Source organism: Eublepharis macularius, chromosome 2, assembly GCF_028583425.1.
Source record: "Eublepharis macularius isolate TG4126 chromosome 2, MPM_Emac_v1.0, whole genome shotgun sequence".
In the NCBI taxonomy this organism is placed as follows: domain Eukaryota; kingdom Metazoa; phylum Chordata; class Lepidosauria; order Squamata; family Eublepharidae; genus Eublepharis; species Eublepharis macularius.
Genome location: NC_072791.1, coordinates 235,480,642 through 235,499,160, shown reverse-complemented (window position 1 = coordinate 235,499,160; position 18,519 = coordinate 235,480,642). Strand labels below are relative to the sequence as shown.

The 18,519-nt window shown below is 43.9% G+C and overlaps 1 protein-coding gene across 1 annotated transcript in view; it reads right to left on the bottom strand.

The window, feature by feature from the left end:
• Positions 1–18,519, bottom strand: part of LOC129324707 (aldehyde oxidase 3-like) — a 147,162-nt gene that overhangs the window by 17,702 nt on the left and 110,941 nt on the right. The window contains exons 27-28 of the mRNA XM_054972081.1: positions 10,243–10,317; positions 9,655–9,707 (exon numbers count right to left, since the gene is read on the bottom strand). Of these exons, the coding sequence (XP_054828056.1) occupies positions 9,655–9,707; positions 10,243–10,317 (128 nt within the window). The remainder of the gene's footprint in view (positions 1–9,654; positions 9,708–10,242; positions 10,318–18,519) is intronic.

Sequence of the window (18,519 nt, the reverse complement as noted above, 5' to 3'; positions counted from 1 at the left end):
GAATTGGAGTGGAATCTTAAAAGATTGAACCAAAAAGCGTTTGAAGGTGCAAACAAACCTGGGAAATATTTGGCATGGCAACTGAAAAAGAGAAAGGAAAAGAAAACAATAAATAAAATCTGTGAAGATAACAAAACGTATTTGGAACAGACAGCCATTAGTAGAGCCTTCTATAAATTCTATGCTAAATTGTATAATAAGAAAGAGGTGAACAAAGAATCAATAGCGACATATTTGGAGAAAATGAAGCTCCCAGTAATTTCGGAAGCTTGGAGAGATAGATTGAATAACGAAGTAACGGATGAGGAAATAAGAAAGGCAATACAGTCAACAAATCTGGGAAAGGCGCCAGGGCCAGATGGACTTACAGCTAAATTTTATAAGGTAATGGCCAACGAACTGGCACCATTCCTAAAAGAGGTGATCAATGGAGTCTTAAAGGACCAACGGATTCCAGACACCTGGAACGAAGCTAATGTATCATTGATCCCCAAAGAGGGCCAAGATTTTACCAATGTGAAAAATTACAGACCTATATCGTTACTTAACAATGACTATAAAATCTTTGCAAAGATACTGGCGGAGAGAGTGAAGGGATGGCTTTCGGAAGTTATTGAGGAGGAACAAGCAGGCTTTTTGCCAGATAGACAAATCAGAGATAATCTAAGGACAGTGATCAATGCTATTGAATATTATGATAAGTGTTGTGATAAAGAGGTTGGTTTCTTCTTTGTTGATGCTGAAAAAGCGTTTGACAACCTGAACTGGGACTTTATGTTTGCCACTATGGAAAAGCTACAAATGGGAGAAAGATTTATAAGAGCAATTAAAGAAATCTATAGAGACCAGAATGCAGCAATTGTGGTGAATGACGAGGCTACTAAGAAACTGACTATAAGTAAAGGAACAAGACAAGGTTGCCCGTTGTCCCCGCTGTTATTCATTTTGGTATTGGAGATTCTGATGATACAAATACGACAAGATGAAGAAATTCGTGGAATAAAAAATAAAGGACTTTTCTTATAAGGTCAGAGCATTTGCGGACGATATAATGTTAATTGTAGAAGACCCAACGGAGAACATGCCAAAAGTGATAGAGAAGATTAAGGAGTTTGGAGATTTGGCAGGTTTTTATATTAACAAAAAGAAGTCAAAGATATTATGTAAAAATATGACTAAGCAAAAACAACAATTGTTAATGGAAATAACAGACTGTGAAGTAACAAGTAAAGTGAAATATTTGGGAATTGAACTGACTGCAAAGAACATAGATCTATTCAAAAATAATTATGAAAAATTATGGACTCAGATAGAGCAAGATCTGATTAAATGGAATAGATTGAATTTGTCATGGTTGGGAAGGATTGCAGCAGTTAAGATGAATGTGCTACCAAGAGTAATGTTTTTGCTACAGACAATACCAATTATCCGAGACTCTAAGCAGTTTGAAAAATGGCAGAGGAAAATATCAGATTTTGTCTGGGCAGGCAAGAAGCCTCGAGTGAAAATGAAAGTTTTACAAGATGCAAAGGAAAGAGGCGGAATGCAACTGCCCAATCTAAGACTTTACTACGATGCAATCTGCCTAGTGTGGTTGAAAGACTGGATGATGCTGAAGAATAAGAAATTATTGGCCCTAGAGGGATATAAAAAAATATTTGGATGGCATGCATACCTATGGTATGATAAAGTAGAAGCGAACTCTATGTTCTTACATCATTACATACGGAGAAGCCTATATGCAACCTGGAAGAAGTACAGAGACTATTTACAAGAAGGAACCCCCCTATGGGTGGTTCCATATGAGGTAATAGATCCGAGAGCTGTCGATACTGAGCAACAGTGTTTAACGTATAAGGAGATAACCCGAATAGAATCTTCTAAACTTAAAATAAAGACACAGGACGAGTTATCACCAAACTATGATTGGTTTCAGTACAGACAGATCAGAGATCTCTACAATTCGGACTGTGCAAAGGGAGGCATAAGAACAGAGAATTCGGAACTAGAGCAGACACTTTTAAAAGAGGACAAGAAGGAAATTTCCAAGGTATACCAAGTACTGCTGAAATGGCATACTGAAGATGAAACAGTCAAAGTACAAATGGTGAAGTGGGCCATAAATTTCAACAAAGAAATAACAATGGAGGCATGGGAATACTTGTGGAAGAATACAATGAAGACTACGACGTGTACTAATATTAAAGAGAACATTTACAAAATGATTTATCGTTGGTACATGACACCAAAGAAGATTGCGCTAGGGAATTTGAATACTTCTAACAAATGCTGGAAATGTAAAAAACATGAGGGTTCCCTGTATCATATGTGGTGGACGTGTGAGGTAGCTAGGCAGTACTGGGGGGAAATAATAAGAGTAATAAGTGAGATTTTACAATTTCAAATTAATAAGAACCCAGAACTCCTGCTACTGAACTTGGGAATGGAGGACATTCCAGCTCAACACAGGACATTGTTATTTTACATGACAGCAGCGGCTAGACTTTTGTATGCGCAAAAATGGAAAGTACAAGAAGTGCCAACTATTGAGGATTGGATTTACAAATTGCTGTATATGGCGGAAATGGACAAAATGACAAGAAAATTGAGAAACCTTCACCCAGGACAGTTCAACACAGACTGGGAGAAGCTAAAACAATATTTGGTGAAGAAATGGGAGGTGGGAGGAGAACTGTGGCAGTTTGAGAACTATTGAAACATAATAAAATGCAGAGGGGGGTGACTTTACCGAGGGGTGGAGAGGCAAACGAGAATTTCTAAGCAGCGACTTTGTTAGATTATTATATATAGAATAATACATAGAATATTGATAAAAAATAACTAATTATAAGGACTGACTAACTAATATTATTTTTGGTAAAAATTGTATAATGTACTAAATTGAATAAGTCTACCTGAAGATATATATGGGTTAAATTGATTGATAACTTTTGATGATCGTTATATAGATGTATAATCAAAGTAGAACAAAAATAATAATATAATTAAATATAACTAAAGTAGAATGAAGATAAGATATGCAGAAAAAGTAACATATAGAGTATAAGTTAAATTGGTTGACTTATATGAATGTATGGTTTATATGGTTTATGGTTTATAGAAATATTTGAAATTATGAAAAATGGGACAAATTGTTTGTCTAATATGGAAGAAGGGACTTAAAGATAGGGTACAGAGTATTAAAAATAGTTAAAGAATTATTGCTTAGAATAAAGGGAAAGTACATGTTTGTTAGATAGATGAATTTAAAATGAGTAAGGGAAAAGGGACAAAGGGTTGGAAAACTGTTGGAAGTCTACAAAAAGGGGGGGAAAGGGAGGGGGTTAGAAATTGGGAAATGGGGGAATTGATTGTAATGTGAAATTAAATGATTCTAATCCAATAAAAATTTTATTAAAAAAAAAAAGAAGAGAGACTAAGCTAGATAGGCACAAAGGCTCAGATTTTTTCTCTACCAAACCTTTTGCTGCATTCAGTTGTAACTGGGAAAAGGAGACTATTTTAAAGATCTTGTTGTCTTTAAAAGTTTCTTAAAACTGGTCTGCACTGAGAAAACTGCAGCTGAGAACTATTGGAAGTTTTTCTTTACCCTCGGAGCGGAGCGGAGCGGAGCAGAGACGGCAGAGAGAACAAAGGAGATCGTTAACTCCACGTGTGCCTGATTCCTTGCAGCTGAAAAATGAGTTCCTCTGACCAGGGAGTCGTGAGTAATCCAAAGCCATTTCAAATTAGCCTAGGAAGTCTCAATATGCCCCATTTAAATAAAAACAACTTTACTTGGTGGCTGGCATTATTAAAAAGCCAACTTGAAATGCATAATGCTGAGGACATTCTAACTGCAAACGTACCAGATGATCCTCAAATAAAGCTTGAATTTACCAGGAAAAATGCTCTAGCCAAAACATTAATTATGACCTCAGTATCTCATTATGAAGTCCAGGACTTGCATACCTTTGATACTGCAAAAGAGATGCTTGAAGCTTTAAAGAAGCGTTTTGAAAAACAGACATGCACCAAAATAATCTACTTTAAAACAGAATTGTTTGATTTTAAAATTAAAGAAGGGGATTCCATACCAGCCCAATTGCAAAGATTTATGAAATTGCATAGAGAGTTGGAAGAACTCGGAGAGGCCCCAAAAGAGCGGGATGTTGTTGTTGCCTTGCTGAAAAGTTCATCAAGTAGCTATGAAAATTTAGCACTTCTCTTGAGACATAAAGAGAATTTAACACTGGAGCAATTGCTGACAAGTTTAAGAGAGGAACTGGATTCAAGACAGGGAAGGAATTTACAGGCTGTGTCTGATGGAATGACTGTTTTGAATTTGGGAAATGGATATAGAGGCAGACAGACTAACTGCTTTTCTTGTGGTGGAAGGAGCCACATGGCCAGAGACTGTGCATTAAACCGAATGAATAATGGAGCGGCCATTGCTAGCCAATCAAATGCACGTTACCCTAGTACAGAGACTCATGTTGAAAGAGCGTCTTCTCGTGGCAGAAGAGATTATAGCCAAAAAGGGAATTTCAGAGCCAGAAGCAGAGGGAGTGTGTCTAGAGGCAGATTTCAGAGAAATGGCAGGAGTGATTGTGCACAAAGAGTTTTTGATGATGAAGATATTCAGGATAAGAAATTATTCCTCATCGATTCAGGAAGCTGCTGGCATATCTGCAAATATTGTGAATTGTTTTCTGAACTTGATACTGATGATAAACCCAGACTGTTCCAAGCAAATAAACAACCACTTAATGTGATAGGAACTGGAAAGGTGCCAATTAAGCTATGCACAACAAGAGGGGAAATAGTAAATGTTACCCTTCAAGATGTGGCACTTGTTCCTGAAGCAGCAGAGAATTTAATCTCAACTAAGAAACTTGTGGAAAAGGACTGTGTGGTGGTTCTTCAGAAGAGAATGGGTAGTAGAAGTGTAATTGTTGAAAAGAAATCTGGAGTTAAGTTTGCTGTTGAAGAGAGAAATGGACTGCATTATTTTGTGGATGTTAGTGAAAGACCAGAAGTTGCTGATGCTGGTGAAGGACAGATTTATCAAACTAGCCAAGGTGCTTGTGATCATAGGAAATGCTTGTATTCATGGCATGTAAAAACAGGCCATAGAGGCATACAAAGTGTTGAAAAGTTGTTAAAGGACTGTGGAATTTTTGTTCCTGTTTGTAATAAAGCAAGAGAGAAATGTGAAACCTGTCTTAAAGCAAAGGGAACTAGCCCAAGCTACACAGGAAAGTCCACTACTCATAATGAGGAACTTCTAGAGACTGTATACTCTGATCTTGTTGGTCCACTAGTGCCATCTCTTGGCGGCAACAGATATTTTGCAACTTTTACTGAAAGCAAAACGAGGTATAGCATTGTATATCTGATGAAGAGCAAAGATGAAACACTTGAGAAATTTAAATCTTTTGTTGACACAGTTAAGAATAAGTTTGGAAAAGCTCCTCAAAGCCTGCGTACTGATGGTGGTGGAGAATATTGCAATGCAGAATTTAAGAAATTTTTGCAATTTGAAGGCATTGAACATAAAGTCACTATACATCACTCTCCACAACAAAATGGTTGTTCTGAGAGACTGAATCGGACTATGCAGGAAATGTGCAGATCTATGCTTATACATTCTGGATTACCCAATGCATTATGGGCCGAAGCTGTGAACACAGCAGTTTATCTACACAACAGAGTACCTTCAAAGGTGACAGGCATTACTCCATTTGAAGCCTGGTTTGGCAAGAAGCCAGCTCTGAAGCACATCAAAGCATTTGGTTCCAAGGCCTATGCTTTTATACCAAAGGAAAGGAGAGGAAAGCTTGATCCTCGAGCTGAAGTTGGATTAATTGTAGGGTATGCCACTGGTGGAAGAGGATACAGAATTTACAATCCTCAAGAGCACAGAGTCAAAGAACAGAACGTGGTGTATGTGGATGAGAGCCATTTATTACATGCTTCTAATGCAACTGAACCCACAGTGACAACTGATCCAAGTGATACAGAAACTGCTCCTGTAGAATTGGTCGATTGGTTACCTGCAGTGACACCCAGGAAACCGGCAAGTCCACCTTCTCAAGAGATTACCCAAACAGAAGGGGAAGCAGGGACTGGACCAGAGGAGACAGAAGCAGCAACCACTGTGAGACGATCGGAAAGAAGCAACAAAGGAAACCCACCAAAGAAGTATGGATTCTGTGAAACTGTACAACTTATCCAAGAACCTAAGAACTGGAAAGATATATGCAAACTACCTGTAGATGAAAGAGACAAATGGATTGAAGCAATGGAAGAAGAACTGCAATCCATAAATACAAAACAAGTATGGACTCTCACAAATTTACCCCCAGACAGAAGACCTGTTGGATGCAAATGGGTGTTCAAAATCAAGCACAATACTGATGGAACTGTTGAGAAATACAAAGCACGTTTAGTAGCTAAAGGATTCTCCCAGGAATATGGAACTGACTACTTTGAGACTTTTGCACCAGTTATCAACCATGCAACGTTCAGGACACTACTCAATGTTGCAGCATCAAGAAACATGATAGTAGAGCATCTGGATATAAAGACAGCCTTTCTCAATGGAGAATTATCTGAGGAAATCTATATGGAGCAACCTGAAGGATTCCAGATCAAGGGAATGGAAGATCATGTGTACAAGCTCAACAAAGGTCTATATGGCTTAAAGCAAGCAGCAAAAGCCTGGTATGACAAAATATCAGGGCTACTACAAAAGCAAGGATTCAAGCAAGGAAAAGCTGAACCATGTCTGTACACCAGAGTTAAAAATGGACAATACCAGTACATTCTTATTTATGTTGATGACTTGATAATATCTTGCCAAGACAGACAAGACATCAAAGAAATAGTTGATGGACTAAACAAAGAGGTAGAGGTGAAGCAACTTGGAGATGCACAACATTACCTCGGAATACAGCTAGAAAGACTTGAAGATGGAACTTTTCTTCTAAGTCAGAAAAGAAAAACATTGGACTTTATAGAATCTATTGGCATGAAAAACTGCAATGCGACAAGTATACCACTTGAACCTGATTACTTGAGAGAAAGAGATGGAAAACCACTTAGGAATATTGGTGAATACAGAGAAGCAATTGGAAAACTTCTGTACTTGAGCAAAACCACAAGACCTGATATAGCAGTAGCTGTTAGCATCTTATGCAGAAAAGTAACTTCTCCTAATCATCATGACTGGAACGCGATAAAGAAAATAGCAAGATACCTGAAAGGAACAGCAGACCTAAAGCTGAGAATCTCGCCATCTGAGAAACCAAGACTGGTTGGATATATGGACACCAATTGGGGAGAAGAGTCAAGTGACTACAGATCAACCAGCGGATATCTATTCTTTTATGGAAATGGACTGATAGACTGGACTAGTAGAAAACAAACCATTGTAGCACAATCTAAAGCAGAAGCTGAATGTGTGTCAGTGGCAAGTGCCTGAACTAGAGTGGATCTTCAACCTGCTAAAAGACTTTGGAATAAACGAACCTATACCTGTAGTTATGTTTGAGGACAATCAAGCATGTATTACTATATGCCAAGGAGAAAGTACTAAAGCAAGAAGCAGATCTATTGGACTTAAATGTGAACTTGTGAAAGATATGTACCAGAAGGGACTAATAGAAATCGAACACTGTCGTACAGAAGAAATGGTGGCTGATATCCTGACTAAACCACTGTCCAAAACTAAGTTTGAGTATCTTCGTGAAATGTTGAATATGTTTGATCCTAATGCTGAAAGAAAAGTTGAATGATGTTTGTTAAATATGAATGCATAATGACTTCCATGCTAGACCTTGAGAAGGGGTGTTGGAATATATGTGTGTTGCAAGGTCTGAGATTCAGTCATTATGGGGTTAATGTGTTTACCTACCATGCTATTGTTTAGATTGACCTGGAAAGGGAACCTGGCACAAAGCCAATAATCTGCAAGCCCGGGGAACTTGAGAGTGTTTGTAAACTGTTATTGGTCAACAGGTCAGGTGACTGTCCTTTCAGGGTCAAGAAGAAGGAGGAAGAAGAAGATTCTCCATTCCATTATCCCAGCTCTTTGTTGTAAACAGTAGTGAGAAATGTAGCTCCAGGTGTTTTTGTTTTGTAGGCAACCTGTGACCCTTTTCCCTTTAGAAGTAAATGTTTTTTAAAAGCTAAACTCGTGTGCTGACTCTCTATTGATTCAAGATCCATTGCACCTATGATTTAAAGCTATTTTTAACCTTTTTTCCCCAACATGATGTTGGCTCAGCTTGCATTGGCCTTGCCCTTTAGCCAGTGGTAGCCCCTGGATATTTGGTTAAGGGTTTTTTATTGGAAAGCCAGTTTAGTATTTCCCCCCATATGGAAGAATGGGAATGGTGGGGCTTGTTTAGGGGCCCATAGAATTGGACCCCTATATTTAATCTTCTTGAAACTTGGGGGAGGGGTCTTAAGTGGACAGGAAGGACAAGTTTCCCTGCAATTTTGGTTGAGTTTGCAGAAAAAATGCAATTCCCCCTGCCCTCCCAGGTTATGTTTCCCCATAGGAATAATGGATCTGAATGTATTCAGATTGCAGAATAAAACCTGGATCTACTAAATGAGTATTTTTGGACCCTCTTATCTGGAACACTAGGTCGGTATTTTTGGACCAAAACACCAAATATATGTGGTGTTCAGGATATCTGGATTCAGATAATGGCAATTTTTTAAGAACTGCACACCCCTAACCAGATCATTGGCATGTTCTATGCTGCCATTGCAAGGGCTGGGGAACAGAAAGGAAGCCCTTTGGGTCATGGGCCGTTTCCAGACGGCCCCCCGCCTCGTGAAACGTCGCACGTCGTCGCGCAGAAAACGCGAAATATCGCGTTTTCTCGCGCAGGTTTTGCGCGACGTCGCGCAAAACTCGCACGAGAAAACGCAATATTTCGCGTTTTCTGCGCAACGACGCATGACGTTTCGCGAGGCGGGGGGCCGTCTGGAAATGGCCATGGACTGCCCATCTGCCATGGTTATTTTTTGTTGTTTCCCGTTTAAGTGTACAGCTGAGCCTGGACTGTTAATCTGATCTGCCTCATCTTCTGGACAAGGCACATCGGCACTCTGGAGATCTGATGAACGTTGCTCCTTCTGCATCCACTACTGAACTTCTATCCACTCTGCCTCTTTAAGCTATGAGCTTTTCACCACATCCCAATTTCTAGGTCATGGTGTCTTTGCTATGCAAGTCAATACAAACGTCACCCTTCCAAACATCTGGCAAAGCTGATTTGAACTGCACAACCTAATCCTACAAGGATGCCAGGACTGTCCTAAACTAACTCAGTGACTTGCCAAAGAGACGCCATGTCACCCTGGTACCTGAATTTGTCTTGCACTGAAATAGTGGGTTCTCAGGGCTATTTCAGACCAGGAACAGGGTACAGGGGAAGGCTTTTAAAACTCCTCTCTTGTGGTCTTGGTTCAAATTGGGTCCTGGTGTGCCTGATTTTTAGGGAAAAGGAATGCCGGGAGTTCCATTCAGGATATTCCCACTGTCACAGATCTTTGAGCCTTAAGTCACACAATCTGAAGAAACGTCACTGCTGAGCCCCAAGTTAGCAATTTTGTAAGCGATGAAGGATTCCTTACTTGAAGAAGCCTGCAGCCGAGAGACTGATGCTCTCCTCAAAAGCCTTTTTAATCTGCAAGAGATCAACCATCAAATGACACACGGATAAATTAAAACATAGATCAAAAGGGGGGCATTAAGTAGCACCTTGTTCTCCTCCACAAAACTGGCACATTTATGATTTGTCATTAGTTTTAAGGCATGAGGTGAGGAACTAGGCAACTTGAGGCAGACCGTGACTTTCTCTTTAGGAAATCTAATACATTTTAGGGCGTGGCTTTGTTCAAGCTTCCCATTCGCGCAGCTTAGTGCAACTCAGAATTATTGGAAAATACCAAGACTGTGCAGATGATGAATTGTGAATAATCAACAAGCATGGGGGATTGATCAATTTGCTTGGGGTGTGTGTGTGTGTGTCACAGAAGAGTAAACTTATGAGTGTCAAGGGACGGAAGAGATGATACCACCACCCCACAGAGCTCTGCCTGCCAGGTTGGTTCTGATAATCAGTCTAGACAAGCAGGAATTGGAATGGGGATCCGGCTGTCTCCACAAAAACACGACCCGCAGGATAATGATTTCATTCCAAGAACACCAATGCTGCTTACCCAGTCCTCCCACTTGCCTTTGGGGTTTTTTTTAATGACGGGCTCGAGGCGCTTCCGGAGAATCTGGCAAGCATTCTGTTGGGACAAACGACAAGGGAAAGCAGGATGAATTCATTATAGCAAAAAAATCCCAAGTGTGTATTTTCTAATATTCTCTGAATTGTTTTTTTTCCAAAGTAAGATGTAATAAAGCAAAAAACCAAGTTAAAGGTTTTTTTAAAAAAATATTGAAGAAAAGAATAGCTAAGGCCACCAAATGAATCCTTTTCTCTGACCCCAAAGGGATCATGAGCTCTTTTTACGTTAAAGAGAGCACAGAGGAGAAGGAAATGAAATAAGCCTGGAGAGATGCTTTAGCTGATGTTCATGATTTTTTGATGGGGGGGGGCACGTCACCTGTTGAATTTCTGCCCATGAAATAGCTGTGAAAGGTCCAGGGGACCCTGGTAGTGCTGTTTTCAACCATTATGGAAAACCGGAATAGCATCAAGAATAGCATCTTAAATAACCAGAATAGCATCAAGAATAGCATCTTAAATTTCAGAGGGACCTCAATGACAAATATTGTGGACTGTCCATTTGGTGGTCTAACTACTTGATCAGAAGCCATTTCTACTGGTTTTTAATCCATTTAATTTAATTTAATTTATTATATTTATATTCCGCCCTTCCCGCTTTCGCAGGCTCAGGGCAGATAACAAATTCAAACATGTTTAAAAACATTTAAAAACATTAAATAATACATTTAAAAACATTTAAAAACATTAAATATAACAATTCATGCTGCATAGAGGTTCATACATGCCTCTGTGTTTGCATAGGGGTGATGGTTTAACCCCCCTTCACGGGGGGGGGGCGGGCACTGCCCGGCATTAGCCATATGCCTGGCGGAATACCTCTGTCTTACAGGCCCGGCGAAATGCAAGCAAATCTTGCCGGGCCCTTGTCTCGCAAGACAGAGCATTCCACCAGGTCGGGGCCAGGACTGAAAAGGCCCTGGCCCTGGTCGACGCCAGGCGGGCCTCCCTAGGGCCAGGGACACTTAAAAGATGTTTTCCGCCAGAGCGGAGAGTCCTCCGGGGCTCATATGGTGAGAGACGGTCCCTCAGATACGTCGGTCCCAGTCCACGTAGGGCTTTGTAGGTTAACACCAAAACCTTGAACCTGATTCGGTACTCCACTGGCAGCCAATGCAGCTGGCGTAGCACCGGTGTAATATGCTCCCACACCGGTGCTCCAGCAATGACCCGCGCTGCTGCATTCTGTACCAGCTGTAACAGCCGGATCAGGCCCATGGGAAGCCCAGCGTAGAGCGCGTTACAGTAATCTAACCTAGAGGTGACCATTGCTTGGACCACTGTAGTCATGTCACGGGGAGACAAATAAGGGGCAAGCTGCCTGGCCTGCCGAAGATAATAAAAGGAAGACCTGGCAACTGCAGTGATCTGGTCCTCCATCTTCACGGAGGAATCCAGACTCACCCCCAGGCTCCTAACCCTCGGGGCCAGTGTAAGTGCTGCCCCATCAAGTGTAGGAAGCCGAGGTCCCAAAGCCATCTCCTCCCGACCCACATACAGGATCTCCGTCTTCGTGGGATTCAATTTCAGCCGACTTTGTCTCAACCAACCAGCCACAGCCTCAAAAGCACGCTCCAGGGCATCAGGGGCCGATCCAGGCTGGCCGTCCAACAACAGATAAAGCTGGGTGTCATCCGCGTATTGGTGACACCCAAGCCCGAAACTCCGCACCAGCTGGGCGAGGGGGCGCATATAGATATTAAATAATAATGGAGAGAGTATCGCTCCCTGTGGCACACCACAAACCAGTGGCCTACAAGATGACACCCTCTCCCCGAGCGCCACCCTCTGTCCCCGATCATGGAGAAAGGAGACCAGCCACTGCAGTGCTGTCCCCTGAATCCCCACATCGGCAAGGCGGTGGGTCAAAAGCTCATGATCGACCGTATCAAATGCTGCTGACAGATCCAGCAAAATCAGCAGTGCTGATCCACCCTGATCCAGATGTCTGCGGAGATCATCTGTGAGGGCGACCAACAATGTCTCGACCCCATGTCCCGGGCGGAAACCAGACTGGAAGGGGTCTAGGGCTGAGGTCTAGGGGTGTGCAAGGAAAAAACTTTCGGCTTTCTTGTTTCGGGATTACCCGAAACAAGATTCTCTACCGGCATTAGCCGAATGCCGAAACAAGAATCTCTTTCGGGATTCGGGATTCGGCATTATTTCGGCATTCTTTCGGGATTCTTTCGGGTTATTTTGCTGGGAAAATGCCTCCGTCTTTCAGGACGCCTGGAGGAGGCATTTTCCCACCAAATAAGCCCAAAATTGGTGGGGACCTTCCTCTAACCCTTCTCTAACACCCACCCAAGTTTCAGACAGATTGGACTTTGGGGGGCCATGTTATGGCCCCCCAAAGCAGGTCCCCCCATCCTCCCATAAAGGAGCATCTTCTTCATTATTTCCTATGGGGAAAAAATGAAGAAGCAGGCTTCCTTTGCCAGGGGTGGCATTTTGCATGCAAAATGCCCCCCAGCCCTCAGGGGCCCTTCTCCCACCCCTCCTCCCACCCCCCACCGAGGCTCAGCCTGCTCCCACTTGGGGGGGCCATTTCATGGCCTCCCCAAGTAGGTGCTCTAATCTCTACCACTGACAGCTGGGGGAGGCTTGTGTTGCCAGGGGTGGCATTTTGCATGCAAAATGCCCCCCAACCCTCTGGGGCCCTTCTCCCACCCCTCCTCCCACCCCCCACCAAGGCTCAGCCTGCTCCCACTTGGGGGGGCCATTTCATGGCCTCCCCAAGTAGGTGCTCTCAGCCCCTAAAGTCCACCCTTCACAGCCCCACACAAACCCAATTCCCCCCCAGCTGCCACACACAGACCCAAATCCCCCCAGTAGCCCCTCACAGACCCAAATCAACCCCCACCTGCCCCACACCCACCATAACCCCAGGAACAGGCTGGCCTGCCCTCCCCTTTTGGGAACCCCTAAACTCTCTTTCCCAGGGCAGTTCTGCACAGACAAGGGGTGCCACAATGGTGGCAGTGCCAAATCGTCCCTGGGAAAGAGCACCTGCCCTGGCACACAGACAACCACCCCCCTGACCCCCCCACCACCCGCAGAGAAGGCTGGCCAGCCTGCCCCATTGTTCCCTATGCTGGGAACCAACCTCCCATCAAAGAAGGGAACACAGACACACAATCATTAAGTTTAAAAAACCTTTATTTTCTCATTTTCAAATTACAAGTGGTCAACAAATCACAACATATTACACTTATTGTCCCTCATAGCACAACACAACACAATTAACTACACATCAGAGAATCTTAAACACATTTTTTTTTTTGAAATGGACAAACAGTAAAGTTTTGAACATTACAACAGGTCACATAGTGAGCGGGCACAACAGGGCATGGAAACAGAAGATGATCATAATAACTACCAGCCTAATACAACTCTCCCTCCATAAAACGACTTAATGGGGGGGAACCACTGCAACAAAATCCCCCCCCCAACCCTCTGGGGCCCTTCTCCCACCCTTCCTCCCATCCCCCCACCAAGGCTCAGCCTGCTCCCACTTGGGGGGGCCATTTCATGGCCTCCCCAAGTAGGTGCTCTGCTCTCATCTCTACCACTGACAGCTGGGAGAGGCTTGTCTTGCCAGGGGTGGCATTTTGCATGCCAAATGCCACCCTCACCCTCAGGGGCCCTTCTCCCACCCTTCCCCCCACCCCCCACCACATGCATTCCTTGACAATCAAGAAATCTGGAGTTAAATATAATGTGCATGTAAGTCCCTCAAAGACAGAAGCAATATGACCCATTTGATTTCCACAACCTCAGACACAATTAGGGATCCGTTTCCCCTTGGTGGGGGATCCCCCACTCTCACCTATCACCCCGAAGGGGGAAAGTCAGTGAATGAGCCTTCAAGGTACGCTCCAGGGGCTGCTGCCGTGATGTCACTGATGTCATCTGGCTGCCCTGAGAGTATGCCTGTGCTTTGCAGTGGGCTGATTTGGGCCCTGCAGGCCAAAGCAGGATCCCTTGTGGCCCAAATCTGCCTGCTGTGAATTGTGCGTGCTCCCCAGCCTTGTGTGATGATCACATCACTTCCTAGAACAGACATCATCATGCCAGAGCATTGCCATTAAATGATCATGCGTGTGTGAACAGACCCTATGTATCCTGTAGGCTTCAGTGATGGTATAGTAATGTTTTCACTCACATTATAGAGAGAGAGAGAGAGAGAGAGAAGGGGGGGAGGCACTGAAGCTAGATTATTTCTTCTATTTTACTGTCCCCTTCCAAAGCCAGGGTGGCATTGGCACAATGCCCCCCTCCCCCCGGCCAGAGCCTTAGTACCAGTATGCATTGACAGGCCCATGCATCATAGTCCTTTTTGAGACCCAGCCAAGTTGTGTGCCTTTTGGAGAAAAATGTTCAAGTTGCTGGTGGGGGTATGAACAATTTTTAGATATCCACTGTAGTGCAATGGCTAGAGAGTTGGTCTAGAATCTGGCAGACTCTGATTCTGTGCCTTGTAGGCTTGATGGATGTTCTTGGCTCAGCCTAAGTAAACAATTGTGTTGTGTTTTCCAGAGGCAGTCTAGGTGATTTTGGGGCCCTGGACAAATGTTCTTGACGGGGCCCCAGAACCAGTGCCGCCCCACCACTGGCTCCTTGCCAAGGCCAAGCAATTTGGCAACCTAGGCCCCAGATAGAGTGGGCAGGAGTGCGTTGTTTCCTTCCTCCCCCCCCCTCCACCCCCTCATACAACTAAGAAGGCCATCGGTGGAGTCACTCCAATGTGAGGCATGGAGCAGCTGTCTATTGTTAGCCTGGTTGTGATGAGGGTGAAACAAATCAAGGGAGAACAGCAATGTGTAAACCACTCTAGGTTCCCATGGGGGAGAAAACCGGGGCATAAGATAAACCTTTAATTTGGTGGGGAGGGGGTATATACATTTTATGTGTATGTGTCTGTATGTTTTATGCATTCAAATCACTTGTGGTGTACTTTAGAATTATATTGAGCTCCACAGTATCCCAAAAACCTTGTCCATGTATTGCAAACCGAAGTCAATCTACCACATCTAGGGTATTCTTCTTTTCCCTACTGCCTTCAATTTTTCTTAGCATTATTGTCTTTTCTAGTGAACCTTGTCTTCTCATGATGTGACATAAGCACTATCATCAATTGATATCTTCAAGGGAGAAAGCAGGCCTGATTTGGTCTGGACATGTCTTTTTCGGAGTCCATGGTACATGTAAATTGAAACTTTCTTCCCACTTCACAGTGTGAATGCTTTTTCCTCCTATGAGCTTTGTCTAAATTTTACTGTACTGATACTGCTCATTTGGCCAAAAGGCCTGCCCTTGATCAATGCCACATTAAATACTTCATAATAAAAATATGTTTTTAGAACCATTTAAAAGTGTCCTTAAGTGCCATACGCCGATTTAAAAAACCATAAGCTAAATGTTTGGGAACACAACCAGATATGTGAATGACTGAAATGCAGCCCAATCCCACTGCTACTTAAAATCCATTTTTGATGGAGGTCTGGATTGTCTTACATTGGTGTCATTGGGCTTGGAATCAGGAACCTGGAAGCGTTCCATGGTGGCTACAACTTTCATGCCAAGGCTAAGAGGGTGGGAACGGGATCTCTCTGGGGTGGCAAACTCTGGCCTTGGAAGTTACTGGCAATTTGGGGGTGGGACTTGTGCAAAGGAAAATCTGAGTAGGGATCTCCCCCAGAATCCATGGTCCGCATTTGCCCTCTAAAGAGATTGCCCTTGGAAGCAGCCAGTTTATCTGTAGGGAACTACTCTCTCTAACCTGAACTCAAGCCCAACCAGGAGTTTGGCAGCCCTAGGAAAATTTCTGAAAAAGATGGCAAAGGAGGGCCAGCAACTGATAGAGGCATGGAAGCCCACACCAGGACAGTAGCAGGGGCCTACTTGGGCAAAAGGGACGACCAGTGCTCTCATCCCCCATAGTCCACTCCTTTCAGCCCCACACAAACCCAGTTCCCCCACCCCAGCTGCCACACACAGACCCAAATCCTCCACTCAGCCCCTCTCAGAACCAAAACCACCCTCAGCTGCCCCACACCGAGTACCCCAGGAACAGGCTGGCCAGCCTGCCCCATTGTTCCCTATGCTGGGAACCAACCTCCCATCAAAGAAGGGAACACAGACACACAATCATTAAGTTTAAAAAACCTTTATTTTCTCATTTTCAAATTACAAGTGGTCAACAAATCACAACATATTACACTTATTGTCCCTCATAGCACAACACAACACAATTAACTACACATCAGAGAATCTTAAACACAATTTTTTTTTTGAAATGGACAAACAGTAAAGTTTTGAACATTACAACAGGTTACATAGTGAGCGGGCACAACAGGGCATGGAAACAGAAGATGATCATAATAACTACCAGCCTAATACAACTCTCCCTCCATAAAACGACTTAATGGGGGGGAACCACTGCAACAGGGTCCAGCAGAACCTATGTCATTTCCTGTGGCTGTGCTTTCAGTTCAGACACACAAAGCTGAACTGGGCACTTCCAAGGCACTGGACAATGGTATTTCTGGAGCAGTTCTGCAGAGGTCTCCCCCCACCCCCACACCAGCCTCAGAATTTACCTGGGAACATCTGTGAGAGATCATCATTGGCCGGTGCCCATCCACCACTCTTCCCGCATCCCCCAACCATGCAAACCCAACATTAACATCAAATTTTTTTTTTTAAACATGAACTGAACATCAACTTTTAAAAAACATAAGCACAACATTTTTTTTTGGGTTTTTTTCCTTTTTTTTACATGAACAGAACATCAACTTTTAAAAAACATAATCACAACATTTTTTTGGGTTTTTTTTCCTTTTTTTTACATGAACAGAACATCAACTTTTAAAAAACATAATCACAACATTTTTTTTTGGTTTTTTTTCCTTTTTTTTACATGAACAGAACATCAACTTTTAAAAAACATAATCACAACATTTTTTTGGGTTTTTTTTCCTTTTTTTTACATGAACAGAACATCAACTTTCAAAAAACATAATCACAACATTTTTTTTTGGTTTTTTTTCCTTTTTTTTACATGAACAGAACATCAACTTTCAAAAAACAGTACAACAATTCTTCTACAATTTTTTTTACAATGATTTCATCTGATAAAAACACCTAAGCAATCCCTATCTAACCTGTTTCTCCCTCCAGTAGCAATCCATGTTTCTGGGGCATTATTTTTCATAATAAATTTGGTCCCACAGGGTATGTCTCAGTGATGGGAGATGTTTTGAATACCCTGGGGGGGGGGGCTTTCAAATTGCTGGGTGTTTTCCCTTTGCCACTGGTTCCTAACCACCCTCCCTCTACTGGCCGGTTTTAACTGTATATACAGGGTTTTATACAGGGGAGAGCGCGATTCCAAAGGATTGGACTCATAGAGGATGCAGGCCACAAGTTGGGCTCACCTCAGTCACTCTGGAAGTCCAGTCCTGAGAAATCGAAGAGGCGAGAGTTGACCTTCAGGAAGGTCAACTGCTCGACTCTCCATGGGAGAAGGCGAGTGCGATGTGGGCCGACAATGTCGCCCGCATGTGAAAAGACGCGCTCGCTCTCCACGCTCGTCGGAGGGCATGAGAGCAGCCGCTGCGCCTCGAGGGAGAGGTCCGGCCAGACCGACTCCTTCCTGGCCCAGTAGCTGAGCGGATCGGTGGAGAGCGACTCGCAGGGCTCCGCGAGGTAGTCCCTGACCATCGCCTCCGCCGGATCCTCTCTCACGGTCCTCACGACCCCAGAGGGGACGAGGGCCCACCGGAGCATCTCCATCTCCATCGGCACTCCGGTGGTGGCCTCGGGGGGGGCCTGCGCAGAGGGGGCGTCAGAGGGACCCGCACGGCAGGGCCCCTCTTGCGTCCCCCCTGTCGACAGGCGTCCCCTCTTGGCCTGCCTGCGCCTCACCCAAGAGCAGAGCCCGTCTCTGGCTTGGGTGAGGTTCCCGTCCCGCTCGGCGAAAGTGCCCTTTATGCGCGGGTCACACATGGTCGCCAACATGTATGACTCTTCCTTAGTGAGAGGAGTTAGCCTGGCAGCTATGCCCTGCTGCAGCCTTCTCACTAATGCGCGCACCGCTGGAACAAGGTCAGCACGGGGCGCGACCCGGTCTGCAAGGGTGGCCAGATTCCTCTGGAGCGTGTGCACCAGGGGAATGACCAGACCGAGGGTCGCCGTG